The 24,720-nt window shown below is 37.9% G+C and overlaps 1 protein-coding gene across 1 annotated transcript in view; it reads left to right on the top strand.

The window, feature by feature from the left end:
- The window catches only part of LOC150079255 (calmodulin-binding transcription activator 1-like), a 927,385-nt gene that overhangs the window by 901,568 nt on the left and 1,097 nt on the right, over window positions 1–24,720 (top strand). Inside the window, exon 27 of the mRNA XM_090383006.1 lies at window positions 483–603. Within this exon, the coding sequence (XP_090239132.1) occupies window positions 483–584 (102 nt within the window). The 3' untranslated portion in view covers window positions 585–603. The remainder of the gene's footprint in view (window positions 1–482; window positions 604–24,720) is intronic.

Raw genomic sequence — 24,720 nt, 5'->3', positions numbered from 1 at the left:
TTCGAGAAAACTTCATATAAAAATGAGTTCAATTATGAATGGCTATGGAGCTAAGCATATTGTGAATGTTATATTTTAAAAAAATATCAAAAATAATTTAAAAAAAACAGTATAATTAATATTTTAATAGGTATGTTATTGCTTGTTTTTATTTATTTCCTTAATATTTTATCATTTTTAGCCATTCAGTACTCCATGGCCATTTTTAAAAACTCATAGCTCTGTGACCTTTCAGATCAGGCACATTTATAACTTTTTTTTTCTTATTTTGGACCCTTCTATCATGTCCCATAATTTGGTTACACCCTATATATATATTTTTTTATTATTATTATTTATTTAATTATATTTTTTCAATGGAAAAAAGCCTACAATGTTCCACTCAGGGGTCATATTACAAAGATTTAATAAGAGCATTTTTTAATATCTTACTTATTGACATAAATAACTACTTTATTTTTATTTAAATTTTGTATCATCAGATTGCAGAAAGAGCATGCATTAGCTGCAGAAAGAGAGAGGCTAGCAGCCGGAACAGTGACTCAGCAGCATCAGCACCAAAAATTCCTGGAACAGCCTTCTAAATAAAATTGATGTCAATTAGTAAGGGCCATTTTTGCTGTTATCTTTATATATAATTTATATTTACTATGGAAATAAAAATAAAAAAAGAAAGTGTTCCTTCGTGAATACAAGATTTCAGAGTAATTATTAAAAAAAAAAAAAAAAAAAAAAATACAAACCTCCTCTAAAGCTTATATATATATATATAGGGTCAGGCAAAAACAATTACCTATTTTAAAAATGGCACCATTTATATTGGTTGCAGTGACAGTGATGCAATTTGTGTCCTGGAGTAGGGTATACTAAAGCATTCTGTAAAAATGAGGTGGTGGATAAAGAAACAATGTGCATTTTGCTGCTGAAATATTTTTTAAATGAGGTGACTGTTGCAAGTACTCAACATGAGTTTAGATACCATTTCAACATCAGAAGAAATGGTAGTGTTCCAAGTCAAAAGACCATAACACATTGGATTTACAAATTTAGAACAGTATCTGCAATAGATGTGAAACCTCCAGGGTTGGATAGGTATAGTATACAGGCAACCCCCGTATAACACGGTACTTATATAACATGGTAAATCTCGCATAACAGGGTATTTTTGAGCTTTTGCACAAGGGAATCCCTGCTATTATGTTGGATGTAATTTTTCAACATTTCCACTCTTTTTGAATTCCCGCTGTTGACTCGCTAGTCAAAAAAAATATATTGAGAAATCCCCATATTTTATTTTGTTGGGAAATCCCCACGTTACGTTCTGTGCTATTGAACTTGTGGAAAAAGCTAGATTTCAAAATTTTATTACTATTGGATAGCACACCAGGCCATCCAAAAGATTTAAGTCATCTAAACGTTGAAGTTTTGTACCTACCACTACAGTTGTACTAGGTTAATACAACTTCTTTCATTCAGCCATTAGATCAAGGCATTATATCCACCTTTAAAACTCATTCCATCTGAAAATTGTTACAATAGATTTTGAAAATAATTGATTCTGAATCTATTGAAGTAATGGAGGCATGGAAAAATTTCTCAATTGTGGACTGTATCAGAACCATAGCTTTATCGCTGAAAGAAGTAAAACTATCAACTTTAAATGCATGTGGAAAAATGTATGGCCAGAGTCAGTTCATTCAGGAAATATGGTCGAACTGGCAGAAAAGGGAATTTGTGCAATCGTAGAACTTGCTACATTGGTAGGAGGGGAATGTTTTGATGATATGACTACTGAAGCCCTCGTGGGTAGCACAGTTGATAGAATTGGCTTCCTCCCCACACCAGGTGGAAATGACCTGAGTTCAAATCCCGTCAATGACAGGAGAAATTTTTATGGGTCTTTTTCACAACATGGCTGAGTTAGTTGGGCTCAGGCGAGGGTAGCATGGTTTTTTTTCCTCCTGGAATCTCTGGTTTTTTTTTTCATCCAGCAAAACAAACTCAGGACACACGTAATTTATAGACAATATACACAGATTAACATAGCCTTAGTCGCCTATGCTCCTCAAATAATTTCAAAAACGATACGATTACTGAAAACATTCAAGAATTACTGGTAGAAAAAGAGGCTGGCAAAGCAGATTTGGTGGAAATGGCATCGGAGGTAAAACCAAATCAATTCAGAGGATGATAGCGCAGATGAAAATTCTAAACTTCCAAATTTTATGCTAAAAAGCATACAGAAGGCATAAAGTTATCCAAGAAATTAGAATCTTATTTTTTGAATGCAGATTCTTGAATGAAAGGAGCCCAAAGTTCAAAAGGGAGCTTCAAAAAATGCTTAGTTCCATACGATGAAATTCACAAAGATTTATCAAGCAAAAATTAAACAAACCCAGATTACTGATTTTTTAAAGAGACTAGAAGATACACGAAATCTAGAATGGTGTATTTTTGTTAGTTTTGTTAACGAAATAGTGTATTTTTTTTTTTTTTTTTTTTCAAATTTTGGAATGTAACCCCCTTTTTGTATTTTTTCTTAGTCCCGTATAACAAGGTTTCACACAACACAACATTTTACAGGAACCTAACTACCGTGTTATATGAGGGTTACCTAGATCGTAGGTATAGTTGAGGGTTACCTGTATCTGCCCAAAAACATTGTAAGAATCAGGGCAGTGTTACTACTCAGTCCTCAAACATCTTTTAGTCATTAATCAAAAGAATTACACATACCAGAATGAAGTGTGCTGTATATTGCCTATCGATTTAAAGTTCCATCCTCACATCTGGTGAGTATGGGCTTGGTGCACCCAGGATGCTGAGCTGGATATCATCATTCTTCGCTTTCTTGATGATTCCCTTCTACTCTAAAGGGAATCACCAAACCTCCCCCCCCCCCTCTCACTCTCGGGGTAATTCAGAAATTTTTTTGGCTGGTGCAGCATAAGCCTCAGGCTTCCTTGCACCATATGGCTAATAATAATAAATATAAAATGCAAATGTTTCAACGATTACTTGTTTGTGATTTGAATACACATTTGAAATTTTGCAATCTATTCCTATGTTTGTTTGTTTGTTTGTTATTTGGTTTTTAGGAGCATTAGCAACTAAGGCCATATTGCTCCGGGATATGCGGTGGTCATTCCTTGACCTTTCCGCATACTCCGTATTTGGTGGTGACGGGCTCGAACCCCGGTCTAATCAAGAAGCATGTGCTACGCACTGCTGCTCCTTCCCACCTGGCTACGGAGGCGCCCCTATTCCTATAGGGGTGCGTCCGTAGCCAGGTGGGAAGGAGCAACAGTGCATAGCACACGCTTCTTGATTAGACCGGGGTTCGAGCCTGTCACCACCAAATACGGAGGATGCGGAAAGGTCAGGGAATGACCACCGCATATTCCCGGAGCAATACGGCCTTAGTTGCTAATGCTCCTAAAAACCAAATAACAACAACATATTCCTACAGAAGGTGAATGATGATCCAGAGTTAATCAGTTGGTTAATTATGAGTGACAAGGCCCACTTTCATTTGAATGTAAATTAAATTTTAGAGTTTGGCCAGCAGAAAAGCCACATCACCTTCTTGAACAACCGCTTCACAGCAAAAAAGTTACTGTTTTGCGTGGGGTGTCTCCTTTTGGGATCATCAGTCCATACTTTTATGAAAATGCTAATGGTTCTGCCATCACAGTAACTTCAGCCCTATATGTAAACATGCTACAAGAATTTGTAAGATCTTCACCAAAAAGGTGTCAACTTACAAAATGTCTTGTTTAAACAGGACAGCACTAAGGTCTGCAAGACTTTCCGCAGACACTTTAAAGGAAATGTTTCCAAATCACATTATAGCTTGTTTTGATAACATAAATTGGCAGCCACAATCACCAGACTTTTCTGCTTGCAATTTGTTTTCATGGTTTTCTTCAAGTCCAAAGTCTATGTAAGACATCTACAGACACTTGAACAATTGAAACAAAACATTTGTAATGAAAGTGAAAGAATACCACCAGAAATGTTAAACAGAGCAGTGGGTAATGTAAGAATATGAGTAGAGTTTGCAGTGGTGGTAGCCATTAAGGAAATCATCTTCAAACACTGAGAAGTGTAATATAAGTGCTTTGATGTAATATAGGAGCATTCACACACACACATATAAAAAGAAAAATTTAGAACCTATTTATATGTGATAGCATCGCACATCAGACAGCACATCTGTCTGATGTGCTACACTATCAGACAGATGTGCTGAAAATTCCTTCTAATGAAATAAAGGCTGTTTTTACTGCTAGATAATGCACTTGCTCACCCCCTAATGCTGAGAGGTTAGTTAGCAGGGATGGGAAAATTAAATGCGTTTTTCTGCCTCCTAACACTACTTCACTCATACAGCCAATTAATCAGGATGTAATTGTTGCATGTAAGAGGTTGTATAAGAAGTTTTTGGAAGAGGTGATGGTTGTTTTGGAAGAAACAGAAGATGCAGAAGAAGATACAAGAGGCAGCAGGCCACTGCAATAAAATCTGCTATCTTCAACTCGGAAGCTGCATGAAAAGATATGAAGATTACTACCTTGGCCAGTGCTTGGAAGAAGTTGTTGTACGACATAAAACCTGAAAAGGACTTTGAGGGAGTTGAGGCGTCTAATTTTTGGGACACTCTTCTGAGAGTCAGCAACAAAAATGCAACTGAGAATGATGTGGAACAGTGGCTCGCAAATGATGAAGGTGATCTGGGCTATCAAATTTTTTCTGAGGGCGAGATAGTGGAAAATGTTCTTCGTGGAGAACAAGAGGACGATGATGATGACAAAGAATCAGTTGCACCTCATCCTAAATTGTCTGTTATAAGACAACATATGGATGACATCATACATTATATTGAATCATCATCAGACCCTGATGTGTTTCCTTATTATGAACATTTTAGAGAATTTCAATCTACAGTAATAAGGAAACAGCACCAGGGTGTAAGGCAACTGAAGCTTGATGATTTCTTCAAAACCACTTCATAAACTGGATCTGTTTCACCAGAACTCTCTACCAACAAGAAATTAACACCTCTTCCTCCATATGACAGTTGTTTCTGACTGAAAATTGTGATTCTTTCAATTAAGTTAATATTAATATTGAATATTATGTATCTTTTTTAATGTTTTTAATATTAATATTAATATTATTAATTTTTTAATTTTTTATTAATTTAATATTAATTTTTTAATATTAATATTGAATATTGTGTATCTTTTTTAATGTTTTTTTTTTGTGTTTTTTAATTCAGTGGAGTTAAAGAATTTTAAACTATTTTTTCCTTCTAAAATGGATTTAAATTAAAAAACTACTATTCACGTTGAAAACAACTTTGTGTGAGCTTTAAGAAAAAAAAAATTGGTGGAAACACTCCATTAGTTACATTGTATAGTTTTTGATGTGTTTAATTAAAATAAAGTTTGGTTACTGTCGTAAATTTATTTTTATACTTTTAACAGATATTTTAGTGGCGTGTATAAATTACTCAATGTACATTATAATAATATTTTAATACATCCTGTACATTGTAAGTTCGCTATTAATAAATGTTTTTAAAATACATTTGATTTAACAGACTTTCAGCAATATCGGACAACCCTTCCCCCAATTAGTCCGAGAAATAGAGGGCCTACTGTATATATGTGCTAAGTGCCTCTTGTCTTCACCAGATACATCCTTCTACATATAACAGATGGACTCTCAGCGGACAGATTTTCATGAAGTTTTGTATTTGGGCTCGTTACACATACAGTGGACCCCCACTTCATGATTTGTTCACTGTATGATCAAATCACTTTACGATGGATATCTCCTTTCCAATTAATTACTAAGATTATAACACTTAATAAAACTCTGTAGGTTTACATTCTCTAAACTTAGCCATTTAATTTAATTGCAACTGTATAATATTTATTACTCTCCTCCTGTATTACTTTTTTTTTTTTTTTTTTTTTTTTAATTCTATTTTCTCTGTGTTTAACATCACATTCACAATTCTTACATCACAATACAACATGCAAAGCATGCATGTACTGTCTAAAGCTAACATAATATGCTGCATTAAAACTACATTTAATCCATGAATTACTCTTTTCCATACAGTTTGTATGTATAGCAGTAGCATTAACAAGGGCACATGATGCAAGAAAGCAAGCTTATATAGCATCAGCCAAAAAAAAAACCTTATTTCACCCATCCACTCGCTCCAAATGATTCTCTAGTTCTGCCATGAATCTATTTAAGCTATCAAATTCTACAACAACAGATGGAAATTTGTTCCAGCAATCAACCATCCGCTGGCTAATGGCAAACATCTGCACATCCATCCTACAACTGTCCTTCCTCAATTTGAATTTATGCCCTCTCAGGGAATTATTCTGAGCAAGAGGAAGAATCCCATCAGCATTGAGCATGCCCCTGAGTCTAATAATAAAATACTGTTCACTATACGATATGTAGTAATCGCCAGTCACTGTGATCATGTTTGCGAATTGAATTTTAATTCTATTAAATGGCAATTATAATAAGCGAAAATAGGAGGAATATTATCCACAGGCTATAGAAAAAAAGATCACAAATTTACACTTTACTATATTACCAATTAACAAAATTAAAATGAGGAGTTATTCGGGGAGGGGAATGCCAGAAGTTTATCTAACTCTGGCAGGGAGCTAAATGATTTTGTAATAACTGAGAGCAACGTGGAGGAAAAGTTGTTGAAGATAAACATAAAAAAGGCACCTGCGGTGGATGGAATCTATCCAGTTATATTAAAGGCAGCAAAGGAAGTAAGCAAACCTTAGCCATAATTATGAGAGCCTTCCTTGGACTCAGGAGAGGTACCCATGGATTGGAGATGTGAAATGTGACCCCAATCCACAAAGGAGGATCAAAGGGAAACACAGGTAATTACAGACCTGTTAGTTTTACTTCTGTTCCAGATAAATTAATGGAGGCACTGGTTAAAGAAGCATTGCAGGATCATCTAGACAAGACTTCAGTTATAGCTCGAACACAGCATCAGTTTGTTAAGGGGAAGTCTTGTCTGACCAATCTGATTGGATACTATGAGGTAGTCACAAAGGAAGATGCAAAGAACAATTTTGATATCATATATTTGGATCTTAGAAAAGCTTTTGACGCTGCACAAATTGGAGCAGTATGGCATTGGAGGCAAATTGCTGCTTTGGATAATTCCACATCTCCAGTCCATGGGAACCTCCCCTGAGTCCAAGGAAGCTCTCATAATTATGGCTAAAGGTTTTCTTACTTCCTTTGCTGCCTCATTTAATATAACAGGATAGATTCCATCCACCCCAGGTGCCTTTCTTATGTTTATCTTCAATAATTTCTCCTCCACTTTGCTCTCAGTTATTACAAAATCATTTAGCTCCCTGCCAGAGTTTGATAAACTTCTGGCATTCCCCTCCCTGAATAATTCCTCATTTTAATTTTGTTAATTGATAATGTAGTAAAGTGTAAATTTGTGACCTTTTCTTCTATAGCTTGTGGATAATATTCCTCCTATTTTCGCTTATTATAATTGCCATTTAATAGAATTCAAATTCAATTTGCAAACATGATCACAGTGACTGGCGTTTATTACATATCATATAGTGAACAGTATTTTATTATTGGACTCAGGGGAGGCACCCATGGACTGGAGATTAGCATTAGCAGAGGCATATGATGCAAGAGCGCAAGCTTATGCAGCATCAGCCAAAAAAAACTTCCACTTCACCTATCCGTTCGTTCGAAATACCTGTCCAGTTGAGCCTTAAATTTATTTAGGCTGTCAACTTCCACAACAAGGATGGAAGTCTGTTCCACCAACCAACACTGGCTAAAGGCAAATTTCCGCACATCTATCCAACATCTGTCTTTCCTCAATTTGAATTTATGACCTCTCAGGTGATTATTCTGAGCAAGAGGCAGAATCCTATCAGCGTTGAGCATGCTCAAACCATTCAAGGCTTTATACACCTCTATCAGATCACCTCGCCGGTGCCTAGTCTCCAGACACTAATTTGCAAAATTTAAGCCTTTCTTCGTAAGAACAACCCTTTGTTCCATTCCCTAATCTTGTTGCCCTTCTCTGTACACGTTCCAGCAGCTCTATATCCTTCTTGAAATGAGGCCTCCATACCTGTATACAGTACTCAAGGTGTGGCCTGACCATTGCCTTATACAAGGGAATAATCACATCCTTATCCCTGCTAGAAAAATTCCTGTATATCATTGATAAGACACCATGAGCTACACTTGCAGCCCGTCTGCACTGCTCAGAGAATTTCATATCTGCCTGCACAATTACCCCCAGGTCCTTTTCATTCTCTACCACTGTTAGCGTAGTACCACAGAGTTGATACGTCGATCTGGGGTTGCTGTTTCCCATATGTAGTACTTTACATTTGTCAATGTTAAACTTCATTTGCCACCTCTCAGCCCAACCTTTCCAGATCCTGTTGCAGCAGCATAGCGTCAGTAGTGTCCTTAACAGCCCTGCCAACCTTTGTATCGTCTGCAAACTTGTACATTAAGCTTGATATACCATCATCAATATTATTTATAAATACAGAAAACAATAATGGATCCAACACTGAACCCTGAGGGATTTCACTAATAACATTAGTCCACGATGAGCAGTGTCTATTGATTACCACTCTCTGCCTTCTCCCTCTCAACCACCCCTTTATCCATAGCAGCAATTTGCCTCCAATGCCACACTGCTCCAATTTGTGCATCAGTCTTCCATGTGCAACCGTATCAAAAGCCTTTCTAAGATCCAAGTATATAATATCAAAGTTATTCCCTGCATCCAGTTCTTTTGTGACTGCATCATAGTATCCAATCAAATTAGTCAAGCAAGACTTCGCCTTAACAAAACCATGCTGTGTCTGAGCTATATATGCAGTGCTTCTTTAACCAGTGCCTCCATTAATTTTCCTTGAACAGAGATTAAAAAAAAAGCCTATAATTACTTGTGTCAGCCTTTGATCCTCCTTTGTGAATTGGGGTCACATTTGCACATCTCCAGTCTATGGGTACCTCCCCTGGATCCAAGGAAGCTCCCATTATTATGGCTGAGGGTTTGATTACTTCCTTTGCTGCCTCCTTTAATCTAACTGGATAGTTCCCATCCACCCCAGGTGCCTTTCTTGTGTTTATCTTCAACAATTTCTCCTCCACTTTACTCTCAGTTATTTCAAGATTATCTAGCTCATGCCACAGTTGAATACACCTCTGGCATTCCCCTCGCTGAATAACTCCTCATGTGTGAATGCCGATGCAAAATATTCATTTAGTTTGTTAGCTACCTGAGCAGATCATCAACAGTTGAACCATCAATATCAAGTGGACCAATCTGATTCATCCCCTTCCTTCTACAGTTTACATAAGTAAAAGAACTCTTTTATGTTTTTCTTTGCATCCTTTGCCAAAGATTTCTCGTAATCTGCCTTCGCCTGCCTAACCTCCTTTGTAACTTGGTTACAGATCAACTTATATCTATCATAGGCTTCTGTGTCACATGTTAATTTAGATGTATACCATGCGTTTTTCTTCTCTGCCATATGTTTCATTAGTTCATCTGACATCCATTTAGGCCTAAACCTTGAACAATATTTCTCAGTTGGTATGTAAAGCCTTGTAGCTTCCAAGATAATTTCTTTGAATGTTTCCCATTTTGTATTTGCTGTTGGTAACATCATCAGTTGGTCCCACTGTATAGAATTTAAATACTGTCTCAGTCCATCGTAGTTGCCTTTACGGAAGCAATAACCCTTCCCTTAACCCCTAATGGTAGTTACCTCTTTGAGTAAATCCCACTTCAGCACACTGTGATCACTGCCACCTAGTGGTTCGTTTATCTGCAGATTCTTAATGCATGAAGAATCACTGCTGATAATCAAATCAAGAGTATTACTCCCTCTAGTTGCCTCCCGAACATGCTGATGTAGAAAACAATCATCCAATAAATCCACAAAAGCCCTGCTAGTGTGTGAGTAACCAGCCCCCAAATTCCAGTCAATATCTGGGAAATTAAAATCCCCCATTATAAGATTCTATGATTTACTGGCCCACTCTATTTCCCTGAACAGTTTCTAATTATACTTATCAGAGTCATTAGGCCTATAGCACACTCCTACTCTCAATTTTGATCTCCCAATGCTTATGTCACACCAAACTGACTCAACACTGCACTGTCCAGCGATGTCGACTGGCTTCACTTCCTTGGTTTTTATGTGTTTCTTAACTAATAGCATAACCCCTCCCCCCTTCCTATCCTGTCTATCCTTTCTGTAGACATTGTACTCCCCAAACTGCAGTTCTGCATCCCTTATATCTGTGTGACACCACGTCTCTGATATCCCAACAATATCTGCCTTTGATGTTTTGAGCAATAAGGGTTTTTTTTTTTTTTTTTGGCTGATGCTATATAAGCTTGCTTTCTTGCATCATGTGCCCTTGTTAATGCTACTGCTATACATACAAACTGTATGGAAAAGAGTAATTCATGGATTAAATGTAGTTTTAATGCAGTATATTATGTTATACTTTAGACAGTACATGCATGCTTTGCATGTTGTATTGTCATGTACGAATTGTGAATGTGATGTTAAACACAGAGAAAAGAGACTTAAAAAAAAAAAATGTAATACAGAAGAAGAGTAATAAATATTATACAGTTGCAATTAAATTCAATGGCTAAGTTTAGAGAATGTAAACCTATAGAGTTTTATTAAGTGTCCTATGAAGTGTTATAATCTTAGTAATAATTGGAATGGAGATAAACTATATTTACTTTTCATTTCTATTAATCACAGAAAACGAAAAAAATCACTTAAGAAAAATATAAATAAAACGAACATGCCTGAGACATAAAGCACTGCACACATTAATTAACTTGTTATTAAACTGTAATAATAAATGTCTTTTCCAATTTGCGCAGTAGTCATTTCATCTTTAAAGTGAGTAGCTGTTTTTGCCTGAAAAAATATTTAGGCATTATTATTGAAAGAAATGGAAAGTAATTTATGGACTAGAGTTTTAACTGATGAAAGACTTAAACACATTTAAAACTTAAATCAAGGTTTAACTGCCGAAGCAAATAAGCCTCAAAACCATAATGATTATGTAGTGCAGCAAGTACATAGAAGATTGCATGAAAAGTACAATTACGACGATATTTATGAAAACTTATTAAAGATATAGAGTTGAGTAAGTATATGTTAGATTATCAGAAAATTATATCTCAGCATTAATATCATTGGGATTTACAGATTACACAAAATTTTAAAAATTATTAAATAAATAATGAAAGTATATTGTAGTATGCCGCCCAATTTTAGTGGCATTTTTCAAGGATCAACCACCAAAATTGAGAGGAAGGACATCAATATGCAGACCCTTTGTCTCTGTAATAAAATATACTCAAGTAATGATAGTAATCAATATATAAATAAAGTATATTAAGTATTTTGAAATTGAATGTTAGACCAAAAATGGGTGCAGAATATTATTATAATTATTGCAAGTCTATATTTCACTGCTGAAAGCAACAGAGAACCAGATTAAAAGAATGCTAAAATTGATATTAATATCAAATAACATAAAATGAAATAGCAGTTACAGAAATGCCAAAATAATAAAGGCTTCAAATCAAAATAAACTTATAGAAATAAAAACAAAACTTACTGATTCCAAAAGGAACAAGCAAATTACTTCTTCCCATAAAGAAACACCTCTAAGGATGTTCCTTAAAAGCAACATTTTTAGAGAAGGAGGACAGGGTGGATGCCCTCGAAGGATTTAAATTGAGGGGCCCATCAAGCTCACAACTGCCCACATCAATGCCAGAGCTTGCACTTGAACATCAAGCAACACAGCAGCAAACCCCAAGGGAAAATGCCCTTGTCCCAAAGGAACTAGTTGTTGTAGGTGACTCTATTGTCAGGGAAACGGGGAACATATTGTGCAAAAAGGATTGATGGAACAGGACCAGGGTATGTCTGCCAGGGGCAAAGGTTGATGACCTTGTAGAGCAGATATCATCTTTTAAGGGCACAAAGAGTGATATTGTTGTACACATTGGCACTAATGATATTAAAAGTAGGAGACCAGCGGAATTACTTAACAAGTACAAGTCAATGCTGAAAAAAACCTGTGAGTTAGGGTTGAATTTGAAAGTGTCTGCAATTCTGCCTAAACACGATAGGCGGGAGTATATGATGAGAGCCTTGTCGATCAATTCGGCCCTGGAGAGATTGTACAAGGCTCAAGGGGTAGAATTTTTCTCAGCCTGGTCTGTGCTTGTTAACAGGAGAGACTGCTTCTACAGGGATGGGATACACTTAAATAGAAAGGGTGCAAGAATATTTGCTGATGCTATCGAGGCAGAGTTAGATGGCTCAGAAAACTGCTAGCTTGGGGGGATACATGGACTAATAGATTACCAGTAGCCGCTGGCACAGGTAAAAGTGATTCTTGAAATGCAATTGAGCAGCTTGAAATGCAATTGAGCAGCTCTACTTCTATTGAAATGCAATTGAGCAGCTGGAAAGAAAGGCAATGGGGATTTCCAGGACTGCTGGCAGTCAGTGTAACAAATAAATACACGGATTACAGAGTCTGGAGACTAGGCACCGGCGAGGTGATCTGATAGAGGTGTATAAGGCTTTGAATGGTTTGGGCATGCTCAATGCCAATGGGATTCTTCATCTTGCTCAGAATAATCACCTCAGAGGGCATAAATTCAAATTGAGGAAGGACGGATGTCGGATAGATGTGCGGAAATTTGCCTTTGGCCCGCGGGTAGTTCGTTGGTGGAACCGACTTCCATCTCTTGTTGTTGAAGTTGATAGCCTAAACAAATTTAAGGCTCAACTGGACAGGTATTTCGAACGAACGGAGGGGTGAAATGGGAGTGGTGTTTTTTTTTTGGCTGATGCTGAATAAGCTTGCTTTCTTGCATCATATGCCTCTACTAATGCTAATGCTAAATACATGAGCTGTGTTAGGGTAACTAAGAGTAGAAACAGGTGCATGTATACTTACATGTACACCGATGCTAGGAGTATAGTTAATAAATTCGATGAGCTTGAAGTTCTAGTCAAGACATCAAAGGCAGATATTGTTGGGATATCAGAGACATGGTATCACACAGACAAAAGCAGTGCAAAACTGGAATTTGGGGAGTACAATGTGTACAGAAAGGATAGACAGGACAGAAAGGGAGAAGGGATTATGCTGTTAGTTAAGAAACCCATAAAATCTAAGGAAGTGCATCCAATTGATGTTGGTGGACAATGCAGTGTCGAGTCAGTTTGGTGTGACATAAGAACTGGGAAAGAAAAATTGAGTAGGAGTGTGTTATAGGCCTAATGACTCTCATAAGTATAATAAACCACTGTACAGAGAAATAGAGTAGGCCAGTAAATCGGAATGTCTTAAAATAGAGGATTTTAATTTCCCAGATATTAACTGGAATTTGTGGGTTGGTCACTCACACACTAGGCTTTTTTGGATTTATTGGATGATTGTTTTCTATAGAAGCATGTTTGGGAGGCAACTAGAGGGAGTAATACTCGTGATCTAATTATCAGTAGTGATTCCTCATGCATAAAGAATCTGCAGATAAAGGAACCACTAGGTGGCAGTGATCACAGTGTGCTGAAGTGGGATTTACTCAAAGAGGTAACTACCATCAAGGGTAAAGGGAAGGGTTTTTGCTTTCGTAAAGGCGACTACGATGGATTGAGACAGTATTTAAATTCTATACGGTGCAACCAACTAATGGTGTTACCAACACCAAATTCAAAATGGGAAGCATTCAAAGAATTAATCTTGGAAGCTACTAGGCTTTTCGTACCAACTTAATTGCTAAGTCAGCCTAGATTTTTTTATTTATTTTTTATTTTTTTTGTTTTTATTTTTTTGTTTGCTGGCATCATGAATTGGTGATGCGGTATTTACTCCTAACTGCTTGTATAAGTCTGGGTAAATTTTTTTTTAGCCAGGATGCAGGGAAGGTGACACCTACCAGTATTGCACTTCATCCAATGGAGATGGAGTTCATGCATTGTGCACAGACAGGAAAAGTTGACTCTAGGGATGGGCAGCAAGAAGCTATTGCAAATTTGCCATTTACTCTCCCGGTGGCAGAGTGGCTCTTTTTTTATTGGTAGATGTTCTACTTGATACTGATCATACGGTGGAGATGGACTTTAAGTCTAGGTGCCACCATACATACATTAATATGTACAAGTGCACAGGCACATAGTACACATTATATACTATGTGCCTGTGCACTTGCCTCATTACGGCACTGGTTGTAATACTTGAATAAATCGAAGATCGCACAAAGTCATTGTCTATCACCGTCAGTCATTTACATCAAGTGTAGCTTCGTGCAGATGCATCAGTACACCTGGCGCATCTGTACAAAGACTACCACAGCGTCACTGTCAAGTTAAGGTTCATGCGTGATACAACATAGCAAAGGGCAGAATAAAATAGCTATTAATCAGTATTTTAGTAATAGCATTAGTAGTAGCAAATGATGCAAAAAAGCAAGCTTATACAACATTAGACAGACCAAAAAAAAAAAAAAAACCTTCTCATATCACGTCCATCCCCTGTCATTCTGAAGGCCAACCACACACATGAGACGATGTTATGGTCAATACCGAACTCTGCAGCCACACTCCCTCGCACTTCGACCTTCCCAATTATTCGACTCCGGGTATAGTCATCCAGATGTTGTCTACTGGCCATTTCGTTGTCTGTAGTACTGTATTGAAACCAATCAAACGTCTATAACAATCGTGCTCACCATTTGGTAATTTGCACATAACTGCTGATTTTATCTATTTATGTCAGCCCTCTCATCACAGTTCAAATTTCTGCATGTGCACCTGCTTTCTACTGAATAACCACAGTTATGCAAATCGCCACAGGCTGTTTCGTTTGATTTTGTGGTTGTAACCTTTAGAAATGGTGTTGGTCCTTAAGTTTTGCATACCAGTGTACAATTTAAAACACATTATTCATAATAATGCAGTAAGTAGGACTATCCATTGCTATTCTTTTCATTCGCTGGTAAATTGTTGCTCCATCAGAAACAAAGTTGTGGAATATACATAAGTTAATAATGTCATAAAAGCAAACTTCTGCACATCTATTCTGCAACCATCCTTCCTAAATTTGAATTAATGCTCCCTCGTGTGAGTAGTCTGACAAGAGGAAGAATCCCAACAGCTTTCAGCTTGCTCATTATATTCAAAACCTTAAACAGCTCATTCATATTGTCTTGCAGTTGCCTAGTCTCCTGATGCTGCAATTTGCAGAATTTGAGCCTTTCTTGCTAAGAGCACCCTTTTATTCCTCTCACCAATCTCATTGCCCTTCTCTGTACCCATTCAAGCAGCACTATATCCTTCCTGAAATGGGGCCTCCGGACCTGTGTGCAGTACTCAATGTGTGGCCTAACAATTGCCTTATACAATGGAATAATCACCTCCTTATCCCTACTAGCAAAATTCCTCCATATCATTGACAAAACTCCATGAGCAGTCCTGGCAGCCTGTCGGCACTGTTCAGAGAACGTCATATCCAACTGCTTAATTACACCCAGGTTTATTTATCATTTTCCACTATCTTCAGGGTACTACCTCATGGTACGTTACTCCGGAATTACTAAAGATTTCTTATAATCTGCCTTGGCTTGCCTAACCTCCTTTGTGATTGATTACAGACTAGTTTATATCTACCACAGGACCTGTGTCACCTGATAATTTTTATAACTACCACAGGATCCTGTGTCACTTGATAATTTTTTATATCTACCACAGGATCCTGTGTCACCTGATAATTTATATGCATCCCATACATTTTACTTCTCTGCCAGAATATAATAAATCTCATTAGTTCATGTGACATCCATTTATGTGTAAGTCTTGAACAGTGTTTTTTTTCTTTGGAGTGGAAAGCCTGATGACTTTTATGATTATTTCCTTGAATGCCTCCCATTTAGAATTTGCTGATGGTCACATCATCAGTTGATCCTACTGTATAGAAATTAAAAACTGTCTGAGACCCTTGTAATCACCTTTATGAAGCCAAAACTCCTTTCTCTTACCATTAATGGTAGTTACATCCTTAAGTAAATCCCACATCAGTACAATGTGATCACTGCCACCTATTGGTTCTTTTACCTGCAGATAACCAGATCAAGAGTATTACTCTTTCTTTTTGTCTCTAGCATTCTGCTGAAGAAACAGTCATTAGCAGAGACATATGATGCAAGAAAGCAAGCTTATGCAGCATCAGCCAAAAAAAAAACAAAAAAACAAAAACCTTCCACTTCACCCCTCCATTTGTTCAAAATACCTGTCCAGCTGAGCCTTCAATTTATTTAGGCTATCAACTTCCACAACAAGGAATGGAAGTCTGTTCCAACAACCAACTACCCGCTGGCTAAAGGCAAATTTCCGCTCATCTATCCTACATCTGTCTTTCCTCAATTTGAATTTATGCCCTCTTAGGTGATTATTCTGAGCAAGAGGCAATATCCCATCAGCATTGAGCATGCTCAAACCATTCAAGGCTTTGTACACCTCTATCAGATCACCTCGCCGGTGCCTAGTCTCCAGACACTGTAATTTGCAAAACTTAAGCCTTTCTTCATAAGAGCAACCCTTCGTTCCGTTCACTAACCTTGTTGCCCTTCTCTGTACTCGTTCCAGCAGCCTCTACATCCTTCTTGAAATGAGGCCTCCAGACCTGTATACAGTACTCAAGGTGCGGCCTGACCATTGCCTTATACAAGGGAATAATCACCTCCCTATCCCTGCAAGAAAAAAATCCTGTATATCATTGATAAGACACCATGAGCTACTCTTGCAGCCCATCTGCACTGCTCAGAGAACGTCATATCTGCCTGCACAATTGCCCCCAGGTCCTTTTCATTCTCTACCACTGTCAGCGTAGTACCACAGAGTTGATACGTTGATCTGGGGTTACTGTTTCCCATATGTAGTACTTTACATTTGTCAATGTTAAACTTCATTTGCCACCTCTCAGCCCATCTGCTCAACCTTTCCAGATCCTGTTGCAGCAGCATAGCATCAGTAGCGTCCTTAACAACCCTGCAAACCTTTGTATCGTCTGCAAACTTGGACATTAAGCTTGATATACCATCATCAATATTATTTATAAATACAGAAAACAACAATGGACCCAACACTGAATCCTGAGGAACTCCACTAATAACATTAGTCCACGATGAGCAGTGTCCATTAATTACCACTCTGTCTTCTGCCACTCAACCATGCCTTTATCCATAGCAGCAATTTGCCTCCAATACCACACTGCTCCAATTTGTGCAGCAGTCTTCCATGTGCAACAGTATCAAAGTTATTCCCTGCATCCAATTCTTTTGTGACTACATCATAGTATCCAATCAAATTGGTCAGTCAAGACTTTCCCTTAACAAAACCATGCTGTGTCTGAGCTATAACTGAAGTCCTGTCTAGATGATCCTGCAGTGCTTCTTTAACCAGTGCCTCCATTAATTTTCCTTGAACAGAGATTAAAAAAAAAAAGCCTATAATTACTTGTGTCAGCCTTTGATCCTCCTTTGTGAATTGGGGTTACATTTGAACATCTCCAGTTTGTGGGTACCTCCCTGAGTCCAAGGAAGCTCTCATAATTATGGCTAACGGATTGCTTACTTCCTTTGCTGCCTCCGTTAATATAACTGGATAGATCCCATCCACCCCAGGTGCCTTTCTTGTATTTATCTTCAACAATTTCTCCTCCACTTTACTCTCAATTATTATAAGATCATCTATTCTGCCAGTGTTTACTACATCTATGGCATTCCCCTTCCTGAATAACTCCTCATGTGTGAATGTAGATGCAAAATATTGATTTAGTTTGTTAGCTACCTGAGCAGGATCATGAACAGTCGAACCATCGATATCAAGTGGACCAATCTGATTCATCCCCTTCCTTCTAGAGTTTACATAAGTAAAGAACTCCTTGCTGTTTTTCTTTGCATCCCTTGCCAAAGATTTCTCGTAATCTGCCTTCGCCTGCCTAACCTCCTTTGTAACTTGGTTACAGATCAACTTATATCTATCATAGGCTTCTGTGTCACATGTTAATTTATATGTATCCCATGCATTTTTCTTCTCTGCCATATGTCTCATTAGTTCATCTGACATCCATTTAGGCCTGAACCCTGAACAATATTTCTTAGTTGGTATGTAAAGCCTAGTAGCTTCCAATATAAGTTCTTTGAATGCTTCCCATTTTGAGTTTGCTGTTGGTAACATCATCATCAGTTGGTTCCACTGTATAAAATTTAAATACTGTCTCAGACCATCGTAGTTGCCTTTACGAAAGCAATAACCCTTCCCTTTACCCCTGATGGTAGTTACCTCCTTGAGTAAATCCCACCTCAGCACACTGTGATCACTGCCACCTAGTGGTTCCTGTATCTGCAGATTCTTAATGCATGAAGAATCACTACTGATAATCAGATCAAGAGTATTGCTCCCTCTAGTTGCCTCCTGAACATGCTTCTATAGAAAACAATTATCCAATAAATCCACAAAAGCCTTGCTAGTGTATTAGTGACCAACCTACAAATTCCAGTCAATATCTGGGAAATTAAAATCCCCCGTTATAAGACTCTCTGATTTACTGGCCCACTCTATTTCCCTGTACAGTTTCTCATTATACTCATCAGAGTCATTAGGCCTATACCACACTCCTTCTCCTACTGCTTATGTCACACCAAACTGACTCGACACTGGCTTCACTTCCTTGGATTTTATGTGTTTCTTAACTAATAGCATAACCCCTCCTCCTCCTCCCTTCCTATCCTGTCTGTAGACGTTGTACTCCCCAAATTCCAGTTCTGCATTACTTATATATGTGTGACACCACGTCTCTGATATCTCAACAATATCCGCCTTTGATGCTTTGAGCAATACCTCAAATTCATCAAATTTATTTACCAAACTCCTAGCATTGGTGTACACACAAATATACATGCACCTGTTCTTTTTCTTAGCTACCCTAACACAACCCATGTTTTTACTTGTACCCCAATGACTCCCAGCAGTCTCTGAAATATCCTGCATCTTATTTTCCAGCCTGCTGCTCATTCCAGTAGAAGCAGTGCAAGAATCACTGTCACCTCTGCCAATGGCTACTGTTAATCTATTAGTCCTAGTATCCCCCCCAATCTAGCAGTTTTCCGACCCGCCTAACACTGCCTCAATAGCATCAGCAAATATTCTTGTGCCTTTTCTATTTACGTGTCTCCCATCACTGTAGAAGCAGTCTCTCCTGTGAACAAGCATAGACCACACTGAGAAAAATTCTACCCTATAAGCCTTGCACAATCTCTACATGGCTGAATTAATCAATAAGGCTCACGTTATATACTCCCTCCTATCATGTCTGGGCAGAATTGCAGCCAATAATCTGTTTATATTTATTGTGGATGCTGTTAAAAACTAGTTTTAAATTTTGGAGATTAATGTTGGTGAAGAGACATTGAAGGTAAAAGGTTTGGATATGGTTAATATAATTATCTTATAGAGCATTTACGACTGGTTGATTATTAACTATGATTCTGCTATTTGCTCTAACGGGTTTCAGCTGAAAGGTTTTTGTAGGCAGTCTAGGATAGCTATCTCTGCATGATATAATAAATCTGAAACTCACCAGTGATTTGTGAAACTTTGGAATAAAGTATACATAAGAAAATTTATAATTATTATTTAATTTCAATTTTTTATTCAATGCTATAAGTTTTTTGTGATAACATTAGACAAAGTTGAAATCATTTTATATACACTGAGTTATGACCACCTATCTAATACCATGTTGGGACACCATCTGCGCTGATAACAGCCACCTTACTTATTTTGCTAGACAATGACTCCACTAGACGTCTGAAGATGTCCGTAGGCATCTACAGCCATGCTGCCTTGCATGCAGCATGGCTGTAGTTTTGGAATACTTCACGATAGTTTTGGAATAGATGACTGTTGCACATGTCCATATGCTTCACTTCCCATTCAGAAATATGCCACAGGTATTCAAAGTGGATTGTGGTCAGGCATATTTGGAGGCCAATCAAGATGGATATCTTCACTGTGTTCCTCGAACCACTTGTGCACAGTGTGGGCCCAATGACATGGTGCATTATCACCTTGGAAGATCCCATTTCTGTACATGAAAAAAATGCAACATGACAGGATGGACACAGTCTCCGAACTACTAGCAGACCTCACCAGCAAAACATTGGTTTATCCACACCATGGCTCGTAGTTCTTGCCAGCAAAACATACTCCATAATAAGCAACCACCATCACCTACATGGATAGTGGGCACCATACATGATGAGTCCATGGACTTGTGTTGCTTGCACCACACACAAAGGCATCCATTGGTATGTTGTACCAGGTATTTGGACTCATCCTACTAGCACACTTGTTTCCAGTCCTCCAGTGTCCAACCAGCATGTTCTTGACACCACAGCATTTGCCATCAATGCTGATTACCAGTGAGGAGAAGGTATCTTATAGTCATTTGGGATAATGCTCTTGCATTCCCCATATGGTATTGCAATGTCACCTGTTGCACTGTGACCAGCCATTGAGCCTGTAGAGTGTGCTGCACCTTCTGCTCATCATGACCATCCACCTTGTGCAATCCTTTACAGTTCTGTCAATGTGAGTTGGTTTGATACATTCAACACCATAGCTACCATGGGCTACGAGCAATTGACCTGCTGTTTCCAATATGGAAGCACCTGATGCATCAGCTCCCATAATTCTACCCTTTTGAAACTGTGATATCTTTACTATGTACCATACAGTGCCTCCGTAGCCAGGTGGGAAGGAGCAGCAGTGCGTAGCACACGCTTCTTGATTAGACCGGGGTTCGAGCCCATCACCACCAAATATTGGAGGGTGCGGAAAGGTCAGGGAATGACCACCGCATATCCCGGAGCAATATGGCCTTAGTTGCTAATGCTCCTAAAAACCAAACAACAAACAAACTATGTACCATAACTGCTACTTTATCACTGAGTTTATGCGGCACAGTCCATTATGGATAGGGTGATCATAATTCAGTGATCAATGAGTATATATCATTAAAATGCAGGGTTTTGTTTTTTTGTTTTATGTTGATATAAAAATTTTTACATATGAATGTGTAATTATTAGCTGTCTTGTCCACTGGAGTAAATATTGAAGTTTTTATGCAAGTCATGTAATTGCTTTTTAATATGCACTAAGTTAAATGACTTCTATAAGGAATGACGTAATTTTGAATACATCTCAGAGTATTTGTTAGGCATTTCCAAAAATATAATGTTAATCCATGTGTTATATTTGTAAAGCATATCTTTTGTTTGTCTTTGTCTTTTAAAAGATACTATACTGATTTTTCTACTTAATCTGAATTTATATCCATGTTAGAGGAGATATTTCTTAACTATGAATTATCTACTATCCCTAAATTTTCTGTAATAACATGTCCATAGACTATTGTATACTAGGTTGTTTGCAAATTCAATAATTTCACGACTAATATGTATGGCTGCATTTTATTATTTTTTCCTGGGAACAAGTAATTGGTTCTTCTTGGAATTTCTGTAAGCCTTATTTTATTTCGTATTATTTTGATATTAATTTTAGCATTCTTTTAACCTAGTTCACTATTGGGTAAACAGTGAATTATATACTTGAAATGATGATAATATTATTTGGCACCCATTTAGCCTAAGCTTTCAAATTCAAAAGTTTAAATTTAATATATTCATTACTATTATTATTGTGTGAATCTATTTTAATACAGAAACAGAGAACGTGCATATTGATGTCATTGATCTCAATTTTGGTGGTTGACTCTTGTAAACATCACTAAAACTGGGTGGGATCAATTTATAATAGTTTATTTATTTATTTTTTAGGATTCAGAGGAGGTCTCTATGGACTGGAGATGTCTGAATGTATCCCTAATTCACAAAGGGGATCATCAAAGAGCGAAGTCAGTACAAAGGGTACTAGGACAGTTTTGCAATATGACGCAACAATGAACCACAGGAAGCTGCTTGTTGCTGCATGTTGAGACATGTTCATACGTGCATAGTAGCCGCCACGCCAAGTCGATGGGCTCAGTTATTCATTAGTAGTGAGAGTGTAAAGTGCTTGCGATGGCATCGTGGTCACGAAATGAGATAAGGACAGTTTTGCGGTATAATTTCGTGCGTGGTTTAACCATAGACCAGTGCTTAGAAGAAATGACTCTTGCACTAGATGATGATTGTCCACATCGTACAACGATATTCAGGTGGTATAGAGAATTCCAAAGGGGAAATTTCACTCTGGAGGATTCTGAGAGGCCGGGAAGGCCACGAACGTCAGTTACGGAGGAAAACGTTACTGCTGTGAGGAAAATGCTTGACGAAAACAGGCGAGTGACCTACCAACAGATAGAGGATACTTTGGGCCTAAATGCACCAGCAATTCGTTCGATTCTGCAAGATCATTTGCACGTGAAGAAACTTTGTTCTCTCTGGGTGCCGCACCAACTGACTGAAGAGTAGATGACACGACGTGTGACTTGGTGCCGGGAGATGTTAAAAAACTTTGATAAGGGACAATCTCGGTATGTGAACAACATCGTGACAGGTGACAAGACTTGGCTGTACTATTACGATCTGCCGACCAAGGCTCAAAACAAAGTTTGGGTCTTTGATGATGACGACACACCCGTAATTGTCAGAAAATCGAGACGATCTGTAAAGAAGAAAATGATAGCTGTATTTTTCAAATCGAGTGGAATTGTGGAACGTGTCGTTTTGGACACGCAGAAGACAGTCACAGCTAAGTGGTATACTGAACAATGCCTGCCTAAAGTCATTGGATCTATGAAGAACCTGCGGCCAAAGTCAAGAATGGACACCTGTTACCTCCATCACGATAATGCTGCAGCTCACAGCGCCAAAGCCTGCACCGAATATTTGACTACGACAGGACTGAAACTTCTCGAGCACCCTCCCTACAGTCCAGACCTTGCTCCCTGCGACTTTGCACTGTTCCCGCATGTGAAAATGAAGCTAAAAGGGAGGCGGTTTTCCAGTGATGAGGACCTTCTACGGGCTTGGGACAACGAGTGTGCTTTACTCCCTAGTGAAACTTGGCAGAACTGGTTTAAAGATTGGTTTCGGAGGATGGAGAGGTGTATTGAATGTAGCGGAAATTACTTTGAAAAAATTAAATAAACAAAGCTGTATTGCAAAACTTTCCTAGTACCCTTTGTAATTACAGATCTGTAAGCTTGACTTCTGTCCTAGAGAAAATAATGAAGTTACTGGTTAAAGAAATAATGGAGGACTATCTAGAGGAATGCAGTTCTACTGCAGTCACAGAATGGATTTATTAAGGAGAAATCTTGTCTGACCAATCTGATTGGATACTATGGCACAGTAACAAAGGAACTGGATGCAAAAAAAAAAAAATAATTTTGACATCGTATACTTAGATTTCTGAAAAGCTTTTGCTACTTTTGCACATAAGACTTCTGTACATATTGAAGGAGTGTGGAATTAGGACAAGTTACTGCTATGGATAAAGGTATGGTGGCGTGGCAGAGTGATTATAAATGGGTAATGTCATTAGCAGACTCTCAGGGGTCAGCTTCTTTGATGTCAAAATATACTAAATAATTATGGTATAGAAATAAGTTCATTTTGGCCCAAGTTGTCCTTGTATCTGGTGCGTATGGGCTTGAGCTGGATATCATCATTCTTCTCTCTCTCTCTCTCTCTCTCTCTCTGGGAATTTTTTTTTGGCTGGTGCAGCATAAGTCCCAGGCTTCCTTGCACAATATGGCTAATAATAACATCCATATCACTATCCCCACAGTTCAGTGCTGGGTCCATTGTTTTTTGTTTCTCAGTATTTATTAATGATATTATTAAAATCATATCACACTTAATGCTTAAGTTTGCAGATGATACAGAGGATGGTTAATGACAATAATCAGGTTATGCTACTGCAGCAAGAACTAAAAAAATTGGGCAGATCAGCTGAGAAGAAGCTATTGAAGATTAACATTGATAAATACAAACTACTGCATGTTGGTAGCAGTAATCCTAGAATAACATACAATTGTGTGGTATTACACTAAGGGTATTAGAGAACGAAAATGTCCTGGGGATAACTGTGCAGTTAGACATTAAGTTCTTTGAGCAGTGCACACAGGCTGCTCGTGGAGTTTTGTCATTAATACACAGGAATTTTTCCAGTAGGGAGGTGATCATCCCATCATATAAGGCAATAGTTACGACACATCTTGAGTACCACATATGGGTCTGGAAGCCTCAATTTAGGAAGGATGTGGATCTTTGAAACAGGTGAAGAGAAAACAAACAAGATTAGTCAAGAACACAGAAGGCACTTGGTATGGAGACTTGAACTATTTAAGGCTTTAAATGAATTGAGTAAACTAATGCTGATGGTATCCTTACTCTTGTGGACAACACACATAAAGAGGATATAAATTTAATTTGAAAAATCATGGCTGTAGGATGTTGTACAAAAATTTTCTTTCAGTCAGGGAGTGCTTGAGCATTGGTAAAAACATTCATCTGGTGTT

This window comes from Mastigoproctus giganteus, chromosome 10 (assembly GCF_048544385.1).
Source record: "Mastigoproctus giganteus isolate SK-2022 chromosome 10, ASM4854438v1, whole genome shotgun sequence".
Taxonomy (NCBI): Eukaryota; Metazoa; Arthropoda; class Arachnida; order Uropygi; family Thelyphonidae; genus Mastigoproctus; species Mastigoproctus giganteus.
The sequence above is the reverse complement of the archived record's forward strand: the minus strand, read 5'-3'. Positions and strand labels throughout refer to the sequence as shown.